The 17,182-nt window shown below is 53.9% G+C and overlaps 2 protein-coding genes across 4 annotated transcripts in view; one reads left to right on the forward strand and one right to left on the reverse strand.

The window, feature by feature from the left end:
• The window catches only part of Thra (thyroid hormone receptor alpha), a 27,527-nt gene extending 20,374 nt beyond the window's left edge, over positions 1-7,153 (forward strand). Inside the window, 5 exon segments of one of the 2 annotated variants that reach the window (NM_031134.2) lie at positions 37-242; positions 1,074-1,220; positions 1,718-1,976; positions 2,462-2,589; positions 6,313-7,153. In NM_031134.2, the coding sequence (NP_112396.2) occupies positions 37-242; positions 1,074-1,220; positions 1,718-1,976; positions 2,462-2,589; positions 6,313-6,681 (1,109 nt within the window). In that variant the 3' untranslated portion in view covers positions 6,682-7,153. 2 annotated transcript variants of the gene reach the window in all.
• Nr1d1 (nuclear receptor subfamily 1, group D, member 1) lies at positions 6,093-13,307 on the reverse strand. 2 transcript variants are annotated; one of them, NM_001113422.2, is made up of 8 exons: positions 12,794-13,307; positions 9,868-10,206; positions 9,514-9,602; positions 9,276-9,420; positions 8,351-8,994; positions 7,870-8,055; positions 7,196-7,406; positions 6,093-6,575 (listed from the first exon to the last, which is right to left on the reverse strand). In NM_001113422.2, the coding sequence occupies exons 1-8, from the start codon at positions 12,822-12,824 to the stop codon at positions 6,376-6,378; spliced, it is 1,845 nt and encodes a 614-aa protein (NP_001106893.2). In that variant the 5' UTR covers positions 12,825-13,307; the 3' UTR covers positions 6,093-6,375. The 2 variants fall into 2 exon arrangements, with proteins under 2 accessions (NP_001106893.2, NP_665718.2); NM_145775.3 differs by lacking the exon at positions 12,794-13,307 and adding an exon at positions 10,739-10,949.
• Between the last annotated feature and the right edge of the window lie 3,875 nt (positions 13,308-17,182).

Genomic DNA, 17,182 nt, shown 5'->3' on the forward strand with positions numbered 1-17,182 from the left:
GGGTTTGCCATGCAAAGTGTCTTTTTCGGTAAACAGTGGTTCTAGACGATTCAAAGCGGGTGGCCAAACGCAAGCTGATTGAGCAGAACCGGGAGAGGAGGCGAAAGGAGGAGATGATCCGCTCGCTGCAGCAACGACCAGAGCCCACTCCTGAAGAGTGGGATCTGATCCACGTTGCTACAGAGGCCCATCGCAGCACCAATGCCCAGGGCAGCCATTGGAAACAGAGGCGAAAATTCCTGGTAAGAAGGCATGCATGCGCATTGAGAACTCAGAGGCTCGACTTCTCTTGGAAACCTCCTTGGTTTAGTCCAGCCCAAAGCTGGTGCTCTGTGCCTCTTGGCAGTTTAGACTTTGTACACCTATACATAATCCTTTGCTTTCTGGGGCCTGCCCGGTCCATCTAATGAGCTGCTCCGTGAGAACTGGGCCTAATCCTCTGAATTCCAGGGTGGAGCTAACCCACAGGGACTGGGGACATAGTCACATTCACAATATCTTGGGCCACCTGCAGGGCTCCAGGTGTTGTGCTCAGTGCTCACAAAGCTGACGGCCAAGTGAATGATTGGTTTGGAAGATGGACCAATGGGTTCTTGGTTCTCTGGTAGAGGATGCTAAGGGGTGGGGAATGCACTCATAAGCTACCCAACACCAAGCAGATGTGTTTGCAAAGGACTAGTTGTATGACTCTGGCCGTACCACTTAGCTGCGTGTCAAAGTGCTGGTGATTCTGATTTCCGTGTAGATTTGTGGCAAGGATTGGCAGGAGCTTTGTAGAGCAGGCGACCTACAACTTGGTGCCATGCTTACCCTTACTGTGGCTGCGTTTTTATTATAATTTACTAACCAACCGTCCACACCATTATCAACACGAGTAAGTTTGAAACGCTGGCTCCGGTCTATCCTCTGCCCCCAAAGTTGAAGCCTTGGGGCAGAGACAGAGCTGTACTGCAGGCTCCACTGGGACTTTTTCCCCCCCAAGCTGCCTTGGAGCTCCCCCTGGTGGGGAGGGAGTCTCTGTGAGCGGTTAAAAGGGGTCTGCAGCCCCAGCTGACCCTCCTCTCCCCCTCTAGCCGGATGACATTGGCCAGTCACCTATTGTCTCCATGCCGGACGGAGACAAGGTAGACCTAGAGGCCTTCAGCGAGTTTACCAAGATCATCACCCCGGCCATCACCCGCGTGGTGGACTTTGCCAAAAAACTGCCCATGTTCTCCGAGGTGAGTGGCAGATGGAAAGAGGGACTTGCTAGAGGGAACCTAGGGCCACTTCCCAGGTCACAGAGCCTCACTGGGTATTCCTCTGATGTTCTCTGGACAGGGAGTGATCCTTGTAGACCAAGATATTCAGCACACACACACACACACACACACACACACACACACACACACACTCACTCACTCCTAGAGTGACCATTTTACCTCCAGGCAGTGTGACTCATCTCCTCGTTCTGCACAGCACTAAGTAGAAACAGGCTGCCTTTACGAGTACGAGCTGTGGGACCTCGGCCAAGTTACCTATAAGCTCTGTACTCCAGTTTCTGAAGAGGACTGGGAGGATGATGGGGCCACACCCTTAGACATAGCTGTGAGGTTTAAAGGTTTAAGTGCAATAGTGCATGGGTAGGCATAGCCCAGCACAAGGTGGGGGAGATTGTGGGGCCTCGGGGAGGATGTACTGACATGGTGGTCTGGTCTGTGGTCCCGCTGTTCCATAGCTGCCTTGTGAAGACCAGATCATCCTCCTGAAGGGCTGCTGCATGGAGATCATGTCCCTGCGGGCAGCTGTCCGCTATGACCCTGAGAGCGACACCCTGACCCTGAGTGGGGAGATGGCGGTTAAGCGGGAGCAGCTCAAGAATGGTGGCTTGGGTGTAGTCTCCGACGCCATCTTTGAACTGGGCAAGTCACTCTCTGCCTTTAACCTGGATGATACGGAAGTGGCTCTGCTGCAGGCTGTGCTGTTAATGTCAACAGGTATCTTGCTGTGGCCGAGCGGTGCCAGAAGTTCTCAGGGCTCTTGCTTGCCTCTCTCTAATTTTGCATAGGTCCTGTCTCATCCCTTTCCTCCCAGGCTCCCGCTCTGTAACGGAGACCTCTGCCCTGCTAGCCTGTGCCCCATTATATTTTCTTTGCCCTCATGTTGGGTCTCCAGACTTACTTATTGCTTCCAACCCTTTCTCTGCCCTCTCCTCTCTGCCCTCTCTCCATTTCCCTGTCTTCCTTATGGACTGCTTCACACGCCCAGTCCAGCCCTCAGTGTCCCTCCCTGAGCTGCAGTCACCTCTTCCTGCTAAGTGGTTGCTACTACCCTCGCCCCTCAGTGCTATTTTCTTCCCTTGATCCCTCCCAGCCTCTCTGACTCAGCGTTCATTCATGCTTGCCCCCCCCCCCCATGTTTTCTCCTCTGGCTGTCCTAGACCCTCTAGTGCTCACACCTCACGCCTTTCCCCCCCCTGCAGACCGCTCTGGCCTGCTGTGTGTGGACAAGATCGAGAAGAGTCAGGAGGCCTACCTGCTGGCGTTTGAGCACTACGTCAACCACCGCAAACACAACATTCCGCACTTCTGGCCCAAGCTGCTGATGAAGGTGACTGACCTCCGCATGATCGGGGCCTGCCACGCCAGCCGCTTCCTCCACATGAAAGTCGAGTGCCCCACCGAACTCTTCCCCCCACTCTTCCTGGAGGTCTTTGAGGATCAGGAAGTCTAAAGCCTCAGGCGGCCAGAGGGTGTGCGGAGCTGGTGGGGAGGAGCTTGGAGAGAAGGGACAAAGCTGGGGGCTGAGGGAGAACCCCCATCTCTTCTCTCCTTCCTCCCGTCCTTGGATAGATACAGCTCCCATACACCCCTGCACCGCCCAGCCCCCTCAGAACCTCCAGCCCTTGGACAGGGCGACAAATGAACTTGCTATGAAAGGCCGTGTGGGAGGCTGGGACCCAAGTTCTAGAGTCTCTGGGACCCCAACCTCTAAGAAAGTAGGGGAAGGGAAGAAAGACTGAGAGGGACAAGCCATCTTGACTGTAGGGTCAGGAGGAATGAGGAATAGGGGCAGGTGCCCTTACTCACCCCTACACACACACAGGAGAGCCCTGCCAAGTTCCTTGGCCTAGATTTCCCTTCAGGCCACAGGTCTCTACTTCCCCAAATACCTGGGTCCTGGGTGCAAAGGACAGCTTGGCTTGGCTTAGCTCCTCCCCTGGAGGCTAAAAATGGTAGTCATCCTAACTGCACTTTGGAAACCAAGAGAGAGGGGAGACTATAAATGAAGAAAAACTAGACAGAAAAAAACAAAAACAAAAACAAAAAGACAAAAAAAGAGCGTTAGAGAGAGAGAGAGAGAGAGCGAGAGCGAGAGAGATGATATTAAGTTATTAGCTGAGGCTGGCCCAAGGGGAAGGATCCTCCCCACCCCCACCCTTCCCCACACCCATGCACTTTGAGAGCTGCCCTTCCAACCCCCAGAGAGAAATGCCCCCGGCAGACCTACACAGGTAGGGCTGCTGCTCAGAGCTGTGAGAGGACACAACAGGGTCCCAGCACCCCCCCTCGCCTTGCCCCCACCCTCGTGCCCCTTTGGCACTGCACCCCAGTACTTCTGCTCTCTGCCACTTGTGCCCGCTGAGTTCCATCTACCTCTCACGCTGGATGCCAGCTGGCCCCTCACCAGCCTGCCCTGTTGCCCACACAGCTCCCCTTTCAAGTGCCCAGCCCGAGGGGCCTCCTGTCCCCCTCTTCCTATACCTTGGCACCCACACAGGAAAAACTGTGGCCCGGGCTCCTTCCTTCTTCATAGCCTGCAGTATTCGCTACAATCCAGATGCTGCTGTGGGGGGTGGGGTGGGGTGGACATGTGTGTCTCCAGAACCTCCACCCTTGTGGGACTCCTGTTTCCTGTCTGTCTTTGGGGCTCCCTTTGCTCTCCTTACTGACTCCCACTGATGCACTAGCCCAGACCTAGGGCAGGTTGGCATGCAGTGGGGATGTTTCTATCAGTGGCACTTAGCTGGGGCCCAGGGGAGGAGGCAGTTGGCTCTCCTCCCACTCTCTGAAGCTCTTTAGGCCAGCCACCCCTCTGCCCCTGGGAACCCTTTCCCCTCTTCTTTTCTAATTCAGGGACTTTGGCTTGAGCCACCTCCCACTCTCTGGTGAGGAGTGCTCTGTGGTCTGCACTTGGGTGAGCTGCCCCCTCCCCCCCTTCCCTTGGCTAACAGCCCACTCCTCTGCAGAAAGAGAGAGAAAGAGAGAGGGAGGGAGGGAGGGAGGGAGGGAGGGAGGGAGGGAGGGAGGGAGGGAGGGAGGAGGCGCCCCTCCCATAGTGGAAGGGAAGGGAGAAAGAGGAGCAGAGCAGACCAGTGGCCCTGGGCTCAGGGCTTCGTAGTCGGCAGGGATGGATGGGTGGACATAGACGCCCCCCCGAAGCCATGGGGAGTGGGGCGGGGGCAGGGGAGGGGTGCCAGGGCTTCCCGCGCTTTGCACTATTGGGGCAAAAATGTCTTAAGCGGTGGGGAACCTGCCACCCCACTCTGACCCTCAGCCTGCCACAGCCCCTACACACACACACACACACACACACACACACACACACACACACCACACCACACCACACCACACCACATGGAGGGCAATGCTTTGCTGTTCCCAGGGCAGCGTCCTCTGCCACTGTTCAGGTGTTCCAAACCGGGCAGAGGGCCTGGAGGAGAATCTCCTGTCACCTGTGCATGTGCCTGCCCCACCCCTTGGGGCCCCTGGGCCACCTGTGCTATCTTTGTCTCTATCTTCCTTCTCTCTCCCGGGGTACTGATTTCTGTATTCCTCCAGTCCCACGGATGATACTCTCATACTTCCCTCCCCTACCCGGGGGCTCAGTGGAGTTCCTAACCTGCCTGCTGTCTCCCTCCTTCCCCTGACTACTCCGCCCCTCCGTTCCCATTCTCAGCCATGGGCATGGCCTCTTACAGGCACTTGGGAATTCCCTTCTCCCCCAATCATATGAGCTGTGAGCCCTTTGCCCCCAGCCCTTCCCCTTCCCCTCAGTGATGTGGAGTGTATGTGTGTGTTCCTACGTGTGAATGTATGAGTGAATACATGTTGTGGGCGGAGCCAGAGAGACTCAGGAGTGCCACGCACCTGCTCTAGAGAGGCAGCTGTCCCAGTCCCTGCCGTGGAAGTGGGGGACAGGGCCCTCTCCTGGGGGCCATTGGTGCTAATGGGGGGATGGCCTTGGCATGGGTGCTTAGCATGCCTTCCCCCAATGTTGGCCCGGGGCACTAGGGCAGGCCGGGTGGGGCAGCAGGTGCAGTATTGATGGGAGGGATGGGTTGCTGGGAGAAGGTTGGGGGGGGCCAGGCCAGGACAAGGGGGTGCCAGAGCCATGACCACTACCCTGCCCTACCACTGCCTCTCCATCTCAGTATTCCCCCCCACCCCCATCACTTATAACACACATACCTCATCCAGCCTCCTCCCTGCTCAGACTTGGGGAGGGTGGGGGAGGAGCCCCTACCCCTTCCCCGGGTGGTGGGTCTACAGGGCTGGGAGAGGGCAGGGCGTGTGACACAGACACCGTCCATAAGGGGGAAGATTACTTCCTGCCCTAGGAACTCCTGGGTGGAGGAGGGGGACACTACCCAGAGGCGCTACTGAATGTATGAGAAGCTGGTGCTGGGGTGGGGGGAGGGGGTTGTGGCTAGAAACAGGGAAGGAGGTAGACAGGTCCCTTTTCCCCAGAGATGGGTGGGACCGGTAGGGGTGACTTGAGGGGCTCCTACTCCTGCCCCACAGTTGACAATCAGTATGTCTGTTAATGTGCGATTTTTCACCCCGTTGTGTTTTGGGTCAGGATTTTAAAGAAAGATATTTTTATGGTAATTGTTGCTCGTCTATTTTACTATATATTTATGTAATAAATATATGATGAAAATAACCCCCGGGCACCCCCCCTAGACTTGCGTGCTGTTTCCCCATATTCTCCCATCTGCTGGCAGAGTACCCACCCCACAAGCTGACCAGATGGAGAGGTGCCCCCCAACCCCCAGCCTTGGCAGTAGTCCCCCCCCATTCCCCAAACGAGAGCACATCACAGAAGCCAGCTCAGCTGTGAACTATTGGATTTGAGACAGGAACAGAACAAATCGAGGGGCCAGAGGAGGGTGGGAGAGCAAGAGTGGTTTAAATACGGGAGGAAGGGAGCATGGGGGTGGGGGGGAAGAGTTATTTACAAGAAGGCTCAGGGGGCCAGAGGCTCATCTTGGAATATTTTATAACAATATAAATAAGATTCTGGTTTGCTTTTCCTTTTCGTCTCGTAAAGGAGAGAGAAGTGCAGAGTTCGATTCTGTACAAGGGGGCAGCGGCAGAAGGCCGGCCGGGCGGGTCACTGGGCGTCCACCCGGAAGGACAGCAGCTTCTCGGAATGCATGTTGTTCAGGGTCCGCAGGTCCGGCAGCTTGAGCAGCAGTTTGGTGAAGCGGGAAGTCTCCGAGGGCCGGTTCTTCAGCACCAGAGCCCGAAGAGCCCGCAGCAGCGTCTCCTGGAGCTGCTCCACCGAAGCGGAATTCTCCATTCCCGAGCGGTCTGTGGGGAAGACGACAGCAGTGAGGCAAGCTCCCTGAGCTCCTCTTCCTCTGACGAGGACACGGAGGTCTGCGAGGACCTGGCAGGCAAGGCAGCCTCTCCCTGAGGCCCCTTGGAGGGCGATGGGGAAGGAGAAGGAGCATGCTACTCCTTCTCCAGGGCCTCTGCCCTAGAGCTGGGCACGCCCACATGCTGGGAGCAAGGCCACAGGCTGGCCGCCTCCCACTCAAGACCACCCTCCTACCCCTGAGCACGCCACACGTGGCCAAGCTCCCTTGTTATTTGTTCTGTAGTTCCCTCTGCCTGGGATGCCCTTCCCCCTCTCTATGCCTGGCAATACCTTGTCCCTTTGAGGCCCCACTCAAGTGTCACCTCCTTCCCCAGCTCTCCCAGGCAGAAATAGTTGTCTGTGCTTACGTGGTTCATGCTTCTTCTGTGACACTTCTCGCTGTTTTATAATTAGTCGGGCATGAGTCTGTTTCCCAAGCTAGACTGTGTCTGAATCATGTCTGTAGCCCAGTGCCCAGTGCCGGGCCTGGCATAGAGTAGGAACTCCATAAAAGGTATGTTGAATTGAACTGCGTGTGCCTCCTCCAGGGTCAGGTGAGAGCTTGGCTTACCTGCAGAGACAAGTACCACTGCCGTGAAAAGGCCCAGCTCCTCCTCAGTAAGCGCCAGAGAGTTGAGCTTCTCGCTGAAGTCAAACATGGCATTGAGCAGGTCACCCATGCCCATGGCACCGAGCTCCTGCAGGCTGTAGGTTGTGCGGCTCAGGAACATGACTGTCTGGTCCTTCACGTTGAACAATGACGCAAAGCGCACCATCAGCACCTGAAGCGAGCACAGTCATTTTGAGCGAGGTGGGAGGGGCGTTTTGCCAAATGACCCCGCCCCCTAGAGCCTGCTGGCAACTTTGAGGGGCGTTTCCTTAGACTGCCAGTAAGGGTGGGTCAGTCTCTGAATGGTCATTGAGGGATGCCGGTGGGAGTACCCGCTACTTCTGGACCGTATTTAACCAAGGATCACACGCTCCTGTCTTAGAGGAGGGGAGAGTGTGTCTTAGGTTACTCGGATGCAGTGGGTTTGGGGGACACCAGCTTAGGAGATAGAAGTCCCACAAACCCTGAGGTGGTGGTGGTGGTGGTGGTGGTGGTGGTGGTGCTAAGAGATCCACCTCTTAGGTCAGAGAGCTAATACAGTGCCAAAGACTCTGGCAACCCCTTCCCACCCTAGTCACACTATTCTCCTGGAGCCTTCTCATAGTTGAGAGCAGAGATCATAATGTACCGCTCACCTCAAAGGTGCCAGCCTTAAGCAGGGTCACCTGGTCGTGCTGAGAAAGGTCACGGAAGCCGGGGATGTGTTTGGCAAATTCTACCACCTCCCGCACAGCGGGTGTGAAGCTCATAGAGAAGTCTTCCCAGATCTCCTGCACAGTCCGGCCACTACGTCCATGGGGATACATGTTCATGGGACATGCCTAGGGAGGAGTAAGGAGGGGGTGTGTTAGCCAGGTGGGCTCCCCAGTGGGACTGGCTCCAAGTACTGTCTGGGCTAGGAGCTATGGCCCTTGAGAATGGGCCTCTCCCTTAAACAGTAATCAGGCGCCAACTGGTGATTAAGGGTTCTCAGGCAAAACCCAGACTCCGGGGTAGAATGTCCTTTCCTGGGCAGAAGGTATCCCCACCCTCAGCGTCCAGGAACACTGGCTGTCTTTCTCTAGGCCCAGTCTTCCAGGCCCCCTCCCTCTCTCCACACTGGCTCCATGCCCTCACCAGCAGAACATTCTTGGTGTTGCCTTGCCGTAGACCGTTGGCAGGTGCCTTGCCTTCTGGGGCCGAGTATACGTGGGTGGGGCACAGGCGATGCCCATTGCTGTTAGGCTGGTGGCAGCTGTGGTGGGCAGGGCCAGAAGGCCAGGTAGGAGGGTAGGAGGAGGGGCCCTGGCGTAGACCATTCAGTGCTTCATTATGACGCTGAGCCGCCAAAAGGTTGTTGTCGTTGGGGGTAGACGGGCATCCCTGACTCTCCCAGCACTGTGGAGTGGTAGCCGGAGGGCTACCTGATGCATGATTGGCATTGAAGTTGCCAGGTGAGGTGCCTAATTTGTCATGGGCATAGGTGAAGATTTCTCGATGGGCCCTGGCCACCTGGGATATCACATCCTCCACGGTGGGCTCAGGACTCGGGGATCTGGGTGGTGTCAGCTGTTGTGGGAACTGAGAGAAGCCCACCAAAGGTGTCGGGGCTGGTGCAGGAGGTGGTGAGGGGCCCACGGAGCCTGAGGTGGGGTGCGGGGCAGGTGAGGTCTCTAGAGGGCACAGGCTGCTCAGTTGGTTGTTGGCCAAGTTCATGGCGTTCTGCATCTCAGCAAGCATTCGTTGCTTCTCTCTCTTGGGGATACGTCCAAAACGCACAGCTGCGAGAGGGTGAGAACAGTGTCAGGAAGTTCTGACGTACTCACATGCCTCCCTTCCTTCCTTCCTCCTGAAAGGGCAAGCCCCTGAAAGCCTGGGGTTCCACCTAAAAAACTGAAACCAGCGAGGCCACACACAAGGTTAACACCTGGGCATCCTTCACAGTACCATGAGTCTCAGTGCCCTGGGTCTCAGCTTAAGGCTCGTCTTAAATGGAGGGGTGAAGGCGGAAGCTGGGTGGAAGGAACCGGGGCGAGGAGGAGACGTGGGACACGGGCCTTACCGTCTCTAGACATGCCAACGGAGAGACACTTCTTGAAGCGACACTGCTGGCAGCGGTTGCGATTGATACGGACAATGGAGCAGTTCTCGTTTTTCAAACACCGCTTGTACTGGATGTTCTGCTGGATGCTCCGGCGGAAAAAGCCCTGGAAGACAGGGACGGCTAGTGTGAACATCTTCGTCAAAGCGGAGGAGCCTGTGTATCGCCTACCCAGGTCCTCGACCTCAACCGGCCTCACCTTGCAGCCCTCGCAGGCATGCACGCCATAGTGGAAGCCTGAGGCCACGTCCCCACACACTTTACACAGTAGCACCATGCCGTTAAGCTCTGTGGGAAGAGACAGGCAGAGGGTAAGCAGAGAAGCCTGAGACACGGACTCTCTCCAGAGGCTGAAGGTTCTAGGAGGGGAAAGCCAGGGGGCTCTCATGTCTAGGCGACTCAACTGGGACTGGCTAGGAGCTAATACAACTCTTAAGAGAAATCCCAAAGACCAGAACATAGACCCCCAAGAGTAACTGTCAGATAGAAACCAACTAACGACTGAGTCCTGGTTCACTTCCCTTTCTTCTGCATCGGTTGGGCATTTACTCACTGGTAATGTTGCTGGTGCCCTTGCTGGGGGACACTCGGCTGCTGTCTTCCATGGCCACTTGTAGACTTCCGGGGGGGCTCCCATTATAGAAGGAGGAGGAAGATGATGATGATGATGAAGCAGAAGAAGGGGAGCTATCATCACTGAGGCTGGGTGGCACAGTGCCAAATGAGCGGGCAGGGTCCTGGGTGAGGGAGCCAGTAGGTGATGGTGGGAAGTATGTGGGACAACCTTGAGTCAGGGACTGGAAGCTGCCATTGGAGCTGTCACTATAGAGGGACTCTGGGCTGGTCCGGCTGGGGGAGGATCCGCTGGAGCCAATGTAGGTGATAACACCACCTAGGAAGAGAGCACGAGGGGAGGGTATCAAGCATTGTGTCTGTCGTTCAAGGACGCCACATAACCATCACCAAATCACTGCTAAGACCGCCTAACCTTGGAATGATATGCAATTCTCCCACATAAACTAAATGTAGCACTGTCGGTCAACCTAGTCATTAGAAGAAACTCTCCATCACACACTGCTTATGATAACCAAGTCCCCCCCCCCCAAAAAAAAACCACTCAGGGGCATTTCTTTGCACAATACACTCAGGTTCTGGTTTGGGTGGGGGCTGTAACTCCAGTGGGCATCTCATACATGGGAAGAACCCATGGCCTAGCTGCTTTCTGGGGGCTGGGGGGTATCAACAGCAGCTGGGGACTTAGTTACTTAGGGAGGAGATAGGCAGCTGACAGCCATTCGTAAGTTAAAAAAAAATACTAGCCACTAGTTCTACACCAAGACCTATCCAGTGACGGACCCTGCAGCGTGAAGGGTAGCTAGCCTAGAGTAAAGAAAAGAGAGGCGTAGAAATGTTAAGACAGTCACCTTTCTTTCAAACCCAAAGACATATTCTCATAGAGTACTGCAGGGAAGGACTCTGTTCAGCCTGGCTCTGGCCTCCCAAGAGTCACAATGACTCTGAGTACAAGAGACTTAGAAATGTGATATGGAGATAAGACTCAGATGAGTTATAGGAGGTGAGAGGGAGAAACAAACTGTCCAGCCTGGAGATTTAGGAAATTCCCCTTTCAGGTCTCAGCCGGGTGATAACTTTAGCCCTGTAGCCACTCAGCAACTCTGCTCCTCTGGTTCCATTGCTGGTCAGGTGATTCTGCTCCCGCGGTATTCACAGAAGAGAAGGGCGACTTGTCTGCCACACCTCTGCCAAGCACTTAGCTTGGCCTACCATGGGTGGAGTGGAGAAAGGGGAGGATCCCCAGACACGTGTGGGAGCTGACACATGCCATGCCACCGAGCCTACAGAAGCACATGTCTTGCTCACCCACTGACACACACTAAACTAGGCAGGGCAACCTTAAAATAGCTCAAGGTTGGTCAGGGTGAACCCTGCCTGTAAAATAGTTGCAGAACGGCTACTCGGCTACGGTTTCACGGCGGGGTTGGAGGATGGGTTATTTATGTGGACTTAAATGAACTTGACCTAGTTTATCCTGAAAGAGGGCATGAGAAAGTCACTCAAAAAGTCTTCCAACTTGAAGTGAGGGGCACTGCTCAAAAGACCCTACTTCTAAATCTAGACCTGTATTGCTACCAATTGGCTTTCCGACATAGAGGAAATCAACTCTCTTGGTCTCAGTTTTCCTTTTTGTGTGGGGACAAAAAAAACCCCAGAGTGATGCAAAGTAGTATGGTGTCAACTTTGATTCTAAGGTGTTCGTATTTGGGGGGAGAAGAGATACCTGGGGAACAGTAAAACTTTGGGCATGAACGTGGGAAAGCTGGGTCTGGATGCAGAAAATTGATGTAGGTACGATTAGCATAAAGGGGATAAGAATGATCTGGTGTGAGGTTTCGCTGGGACGCATAAACTTGAGGCCAAACAAGACAGGGGTGCCCCCATCTTACTCAAGTCTCGGTCATAGAGGGTAAGAGGGCCAGGCAGTCTGAGAGGAAAAGAAGCCAGGCGGGGGGCGGTGAGTCAGCCCAGCTTCACCCAGATCTAGGCGGCGAAGGGCGGGGCGGGAGGCTGGCCCTCAGCTGGCCTCACGTCCCCGCTCCACGTGTGCCCCTCGCACGTGGCACCCCAACGAGGAACCCCGGAACTCGAAGCACCGCCTTCTCCGGTTCCCTCCTGTCGCAAACAAAACCCCGCCCTCGCCCCGCCCCTCCCAGGCACCCTAGGTCGAAGGCTGTCCCTAAAACCAAGCTGGGCTGGAACAACTGGGGGGAGGAGAGAAGGCAACACGCGTTGCTCGGGCAACTTAAGGGGCGGAGCTCATTATGTAACGAGGCCGGGAGGCAATGACCAATGGGATGGCGGCCACGGCTTCTACTGAATGAAAACAAATGCAGCACGTGGGCCCGGCTCTGCAGCCATGTGAGCCCTTCCCGGGCTAAGTCGCTGTGGGTGCCCTGCCTGGAGATGAGTCCCAAGCACCCGACTCCTCAAACGGAGCTCCCCACTGCCGCTGAGGATTCCCCAGCGAGGTGTGACCCATTCACTCAAACCCACCAGCCCGGATACCCCCGCTGCTTCCCAGACTCCCTGGAAGTAGGCTAGAACTAGAGGAAAGAGAAAAGAGACAGGCATACTTCAGCTGCAAGGAGTGGGCAAATGGGGACGTTTCCGAAGGTTACTTCAAAACGCTGAGTCTCCCTGAACTCTTCCACTCGCCACTGGTATCCACCCTCCATTTCATCTGCCCTCGGATTCCGGGGAACTCAGAGGGGTGGTGGTGATGCGTTATAGGTACATTAGTCCCGGCCAGAACAACCCTCTCTAGAGATCTTATCTGACTTTCATCTCAGTACATAACAAACACCGGCCAGAGGGAATCCCCAATCCCTTACAAAGTTCCTCTTCATAAGCCATGGATGGAAATGGAGACAGTGACAGAGCAAAGATAAGAATCTCAGTACCTGTGTTGTTGTTGGAGTCTAGGGTCGTCATGTCTTCACCAGCTGAAAGCGGTCATTCAAACTGGACCTTGACACAAAGTGGAGGTTGTGGTGCCCTCTCTCGCCCCGTGGGCAATGGCTGAGAGAGACGAGTGAAGCCCGCAGTTCACAATCAGGATTCTAGGCACCGAGCAGTAAGGTCTTGGGGTGGCTATACTGCAGCCCTCCAGAAGGGTAGGATGCTGAGGCAACCGAGATCTGATTTGCATGGGAAGAGCAGATAGAGTGTGTGTGAAGAATCAGCCTGCAGCAGTTCTGGCTATAAGGTAGCAAGGAGAGTCGGGTCTCTGCAGTGCACCGGATGCCACTCCTGAAGGCTCCGCAGCGAAGCAGGGTAGTGAATCTGGAGCTCCGGGTGCAAAAGTCCCAAAGGGAGAGAAGCTGCAACCAGGAAGTAAGTAGGTGATGGAGAAATGAAGCACCCAGACGCAAAGAGAGACGTGTGCCCTGCTACGTTTCCTCAGCAGTAATATTTCACTCTGCCAATCTCAACCGCCTTTTGCCCGAGCCTTTCCCTGGGACAGAGGGCTCTGCGCAGGCGCCAGCAGCCCAGGGTTCCCGGGCCGCACGCGGCACTGGAGCAGGTACCATGTGATTCCAGGGAGCGCCTCGTGCCCCAGTGACACACTTTTCCAGCAGCGGGCACGTTGAGCTCTATGCGTCTGCGCACCGCCAAGATTGTTGGGATTTGTAGTCTACTGACAATGTAGGCGGAGTGTGCACATTCCCCCTTTCGGCTTTGCAAAAGTGCTTGCTGGCAGCGGGGAGGAGCTGAAAGTGGACCGGGGTGGGGTTTTCTGAAGAGTCAGGGTGGCGTGTTTGGAAAGCCTTGTATGGCAAGGGCATGTGAATTCCTGGGGAGGGCCTGGCAAACTTTACTGCTCTGTGGAAGATCAAAGCTAAAAGGCCCTTTCTGCAAACCTAGCAAACGTGAGAGCTTCACGTGATTGCAGAACTGACCTCACCCTGAGGTTATTGGTGACAAGGGAGAGAAAGACAAGCTGGGGAGGGAGATTTCCCTTAAGTAAAGAACTTAAATAAGCAGGTTTTTGTTATGGTGACCAGGTGGGCGACAAGCAGTGTGAACCCCTTTCCCTTCTACACCCCAACCCCACCTCACCCCACCTCCCCCCCGCGGGTAGGACTGGCATAGCACAGGGATATCCCTAGGGACTCCTTGTTTGCTTATATGACACCACACTGCCCACTCAAGTGACTTTGGGGTGAGTCATTTCCCTTTGTCTGGGAACTATAAAGGAGAACAGAGGGAAAGTGCTTTGAGGTTCTAATGTAGAGAGGGGGTCTGCTCCCTGCAGGACTTCATGATAGCAGAAGTCCACAGATTAGAGAGGACATGAGGATCCTTTAAATAGCCCCTCCCATTGGCAGGACGTGGTGCCTCATGCCCACAATCACTGTACTTGAGAAGCTGAGGCAGGAGGACTGCCATGAATGCCATGCTGGCTTGAGCTGCATAGGAAGACCCTACTAAGCAAGGAGGGGTGAGGATCTTCCCTCCTCTTACCGAAGAAGGAAAGGGACTGACCCTAGGTTAAGCATCCACTGGTTATTTCTTAGGAACAGAGACAACGGATAGATGAGCAGATGGAATATGTTCCTTCTCTTTCAGAATAGCCGTTTTCTTAGGAGTCAAACACTAAGGTCTGGGGGGAGAGGTCTGTTCTCTAGGGCTTGGGTTGTAAAGAGAGGTGGAGGGCTGGAGAGATGGTTCAGTGGTTAAGAGCAGTGAGTACTCTTCCTAGAGGTCCTGAGTTCAATTCCCAGCAATCACAGGTGACTCACAACCATCTGTAATGGGATCCGATGCCTTCTTTTGGTGTGTCTGAAGACAGTGACAATATACTCACATAACATAAATAAATCTTGGGGTTGGGGATTTAGCTCAGTGGTAGAGCGCTTGCCTAGCAAGCGCAAGGCCCTGGGTTCGGTCCCCAGCTCTGAAAAAAAAAAAAAAGAAAAAAGAAAAAAAACATGAATAAATCTTTAAAAAATGTTTTTTAAAAAAAGCCATGGAATTATCTTCAAGGAGTCAAGTGAGCCTCGGCCACCTGCCTGTCTCTTCCCTCCCTTCCCCCCAGGCCTTTCTCTACTTCTCTACTTGCTCTTAGGAAGCTCCAAAGAAACACTGGAATCCTGGGAAGCAGGGCAGCTACCTAGGAAGCAGAGAAAAGCATACAGGACCCTGGCTACTTGGAACAACTGAGCCAGGAGGACCACTCTGAGCCCAGGGATTTGAAACTTAAACAACATGAGACCCTCACCTCAAAGCTGGAGCGAGAAGCACCAAGGGAAAAGAAGGCTGAAAGTTAAGGTCAATCAATGATCTTGACCGAGTAGCAGGCTTAACCACTGACCCTCTGAAGGTTAAACTTTGACTCTGTTCCCTCACACCTAACAGGCTTGGAAGAGAGAGGAAGCAAGCTTTTTTTTCTGGCTGCCCTGTGGGTCCAAAGCTAGGAAGTTGCTGCAGAACACCGTGGGAGGAACTGGGAGGAGCTAGGACAAGCAAGGCCAGAGGCTTTTCAGGAAAACTTGGTTTTGAAGTCAGCCTCCACTCCCTCTCCCTCCTCCTAGCTCACTGTGTGGAGGGAGATTTGGAAGGTGAACTGCTCTGTCCCAGGCTGCTTGCTCTTTGAGACCTTTTTGATTGGCTCAGAGCCTGGGGACCCCCACCCAGGTATCCGTAAGGACTTCTCAAAATTCAAAATCAGTCCCTTGGTGCTGTCAAGATGGTCTATCCCCCAACCCCCACCCACGCCTAGTCCCAGCATTGCCTCCAACATAGTTCACTCCCCTGCTTCCTTTAGTTGCTCTGGGTCCCCCGAAGGCCCTCAGCTCTGTTTGCAACTGTGGTGGTCCTGCCCACATCCTCTTGCTCAGCATGTTTTCATATCAGGGGAGGGCCAGAGATCAAGACTCCCTCCTGGAGTTCACAGCCAGGGAGAAGAGAGAACCAGAGTCGAAATTCATTCGGCCTGACCCTGCTCTTGGCAAGAAGCAAGGTTGTTTTGTAGTCTGTGTGAGGTATGAAAGCTGAGGCTGGGAGGAAAGGAAGGAGAGGCCTTTGGGGCGGTTACATCAGATCCCTGTTTCCTCTCCACTTAATACAGGGCTCCTCCTTTTCTCCCTGACAAAGAGTGGTTTTTTGTTTTTGTTTTTGTTTTTTTTAAATCTTATTTTATTTTTGAGACAGGGTCTACTTCTATTGGCTGGCCTTGCAGTTTTAATCTTTCTGCTTTCTGCCTCCCAAGCACTGGGGTTACAGATGTGTTAACCATACACCAAGTCAAAGTGTCTTTAGAGACTCCTTCTGTAGCAGGTATAGCAGTATAAGCCCACTTCCCATGCTCTTTCTTTTTTGTTGTGTTCCAGGGAACAAAATGAAAGGTAGGGCTTTTCCTTGGCTCTAGAAAATTCTAAACTGTAAGCTGTATTCCTTTCTCTATCAGGAGCTTCTGGAAGAAGAGCAAAGGAACCAGGGAGCCAGGGTTTGGGGGGTGGTAACTAGATGTGTGGCTTCTCATTGACTTGAACCTTGGCTGAAGACAAGCGTAGGGAGATGGTTCAGCAGTTGAGAGCAACTGTTGCTCTTGCAGAGGATCAATACCCAAGGCCCACATGGCAGCTCACAACCATCTTGTAACACCAGCTCCCAAGAATCTGGTACCGTTTTCTGGCCTCTATGGGCACCAGGGACATACATACATGCAGGGGGCAAAATACCCACACACATAAAAAATTTAGTTAACTAAAAAATAAAACAAGACAACAGAGGTAGTTGAGCATACCTGATAGCCAGTAGGATGGTGGCTGACTATGCCTATAGTCCAAGAAGTCTAGAAGTTGAGGCAGGAGAATTACTGTGAGTTCAGAGTGAGCCTGGGCTACTTAGAGTGCCAGGCCACCAATTCTTGGTGAGAGCATGAAACTTGTCTCAGTCAATCAATCAATTAGTCAAAAATCTCTGTAAAAACAACCACACAACAACAACCTTCCCCTCCCACTAGTCAGACATTCTAGCTTAACACATGTACACACACAAACTCAGAGGGAGACACACATAGACACATACACACATACATACAAACACACACACACATACACAGATACACACACAGACACACATATATACATACACACACATGTAGACACATACACACATACACACACAGATATACACATAGACACACACAGACACATACACAGATACACACACACAGACACACAGATACACACACACACAGACACACAGATACACACACACACACATACATGCACGCATATATGTAAAGCCAGCCTTAGCCCCCAAGAGATTAGACTTAATGACTG

The sequence above is a fragment of the Rattus norvegicus genome, chromosome 10, assembly GCF_021556685.1.
Source record: "Rattus norvegicus strain SHRSP/BbbUtx chromosome 10, alternate assembly SHRSP_T2T, whole genome shotgun sequence".
NCBI classification, from domain to species: domain Eukaryota; kingdom Metazoa; phylum Chordata; class Mammalia; order Rodentia; family Muridae; genus Rattus; species Rattus norvegicus.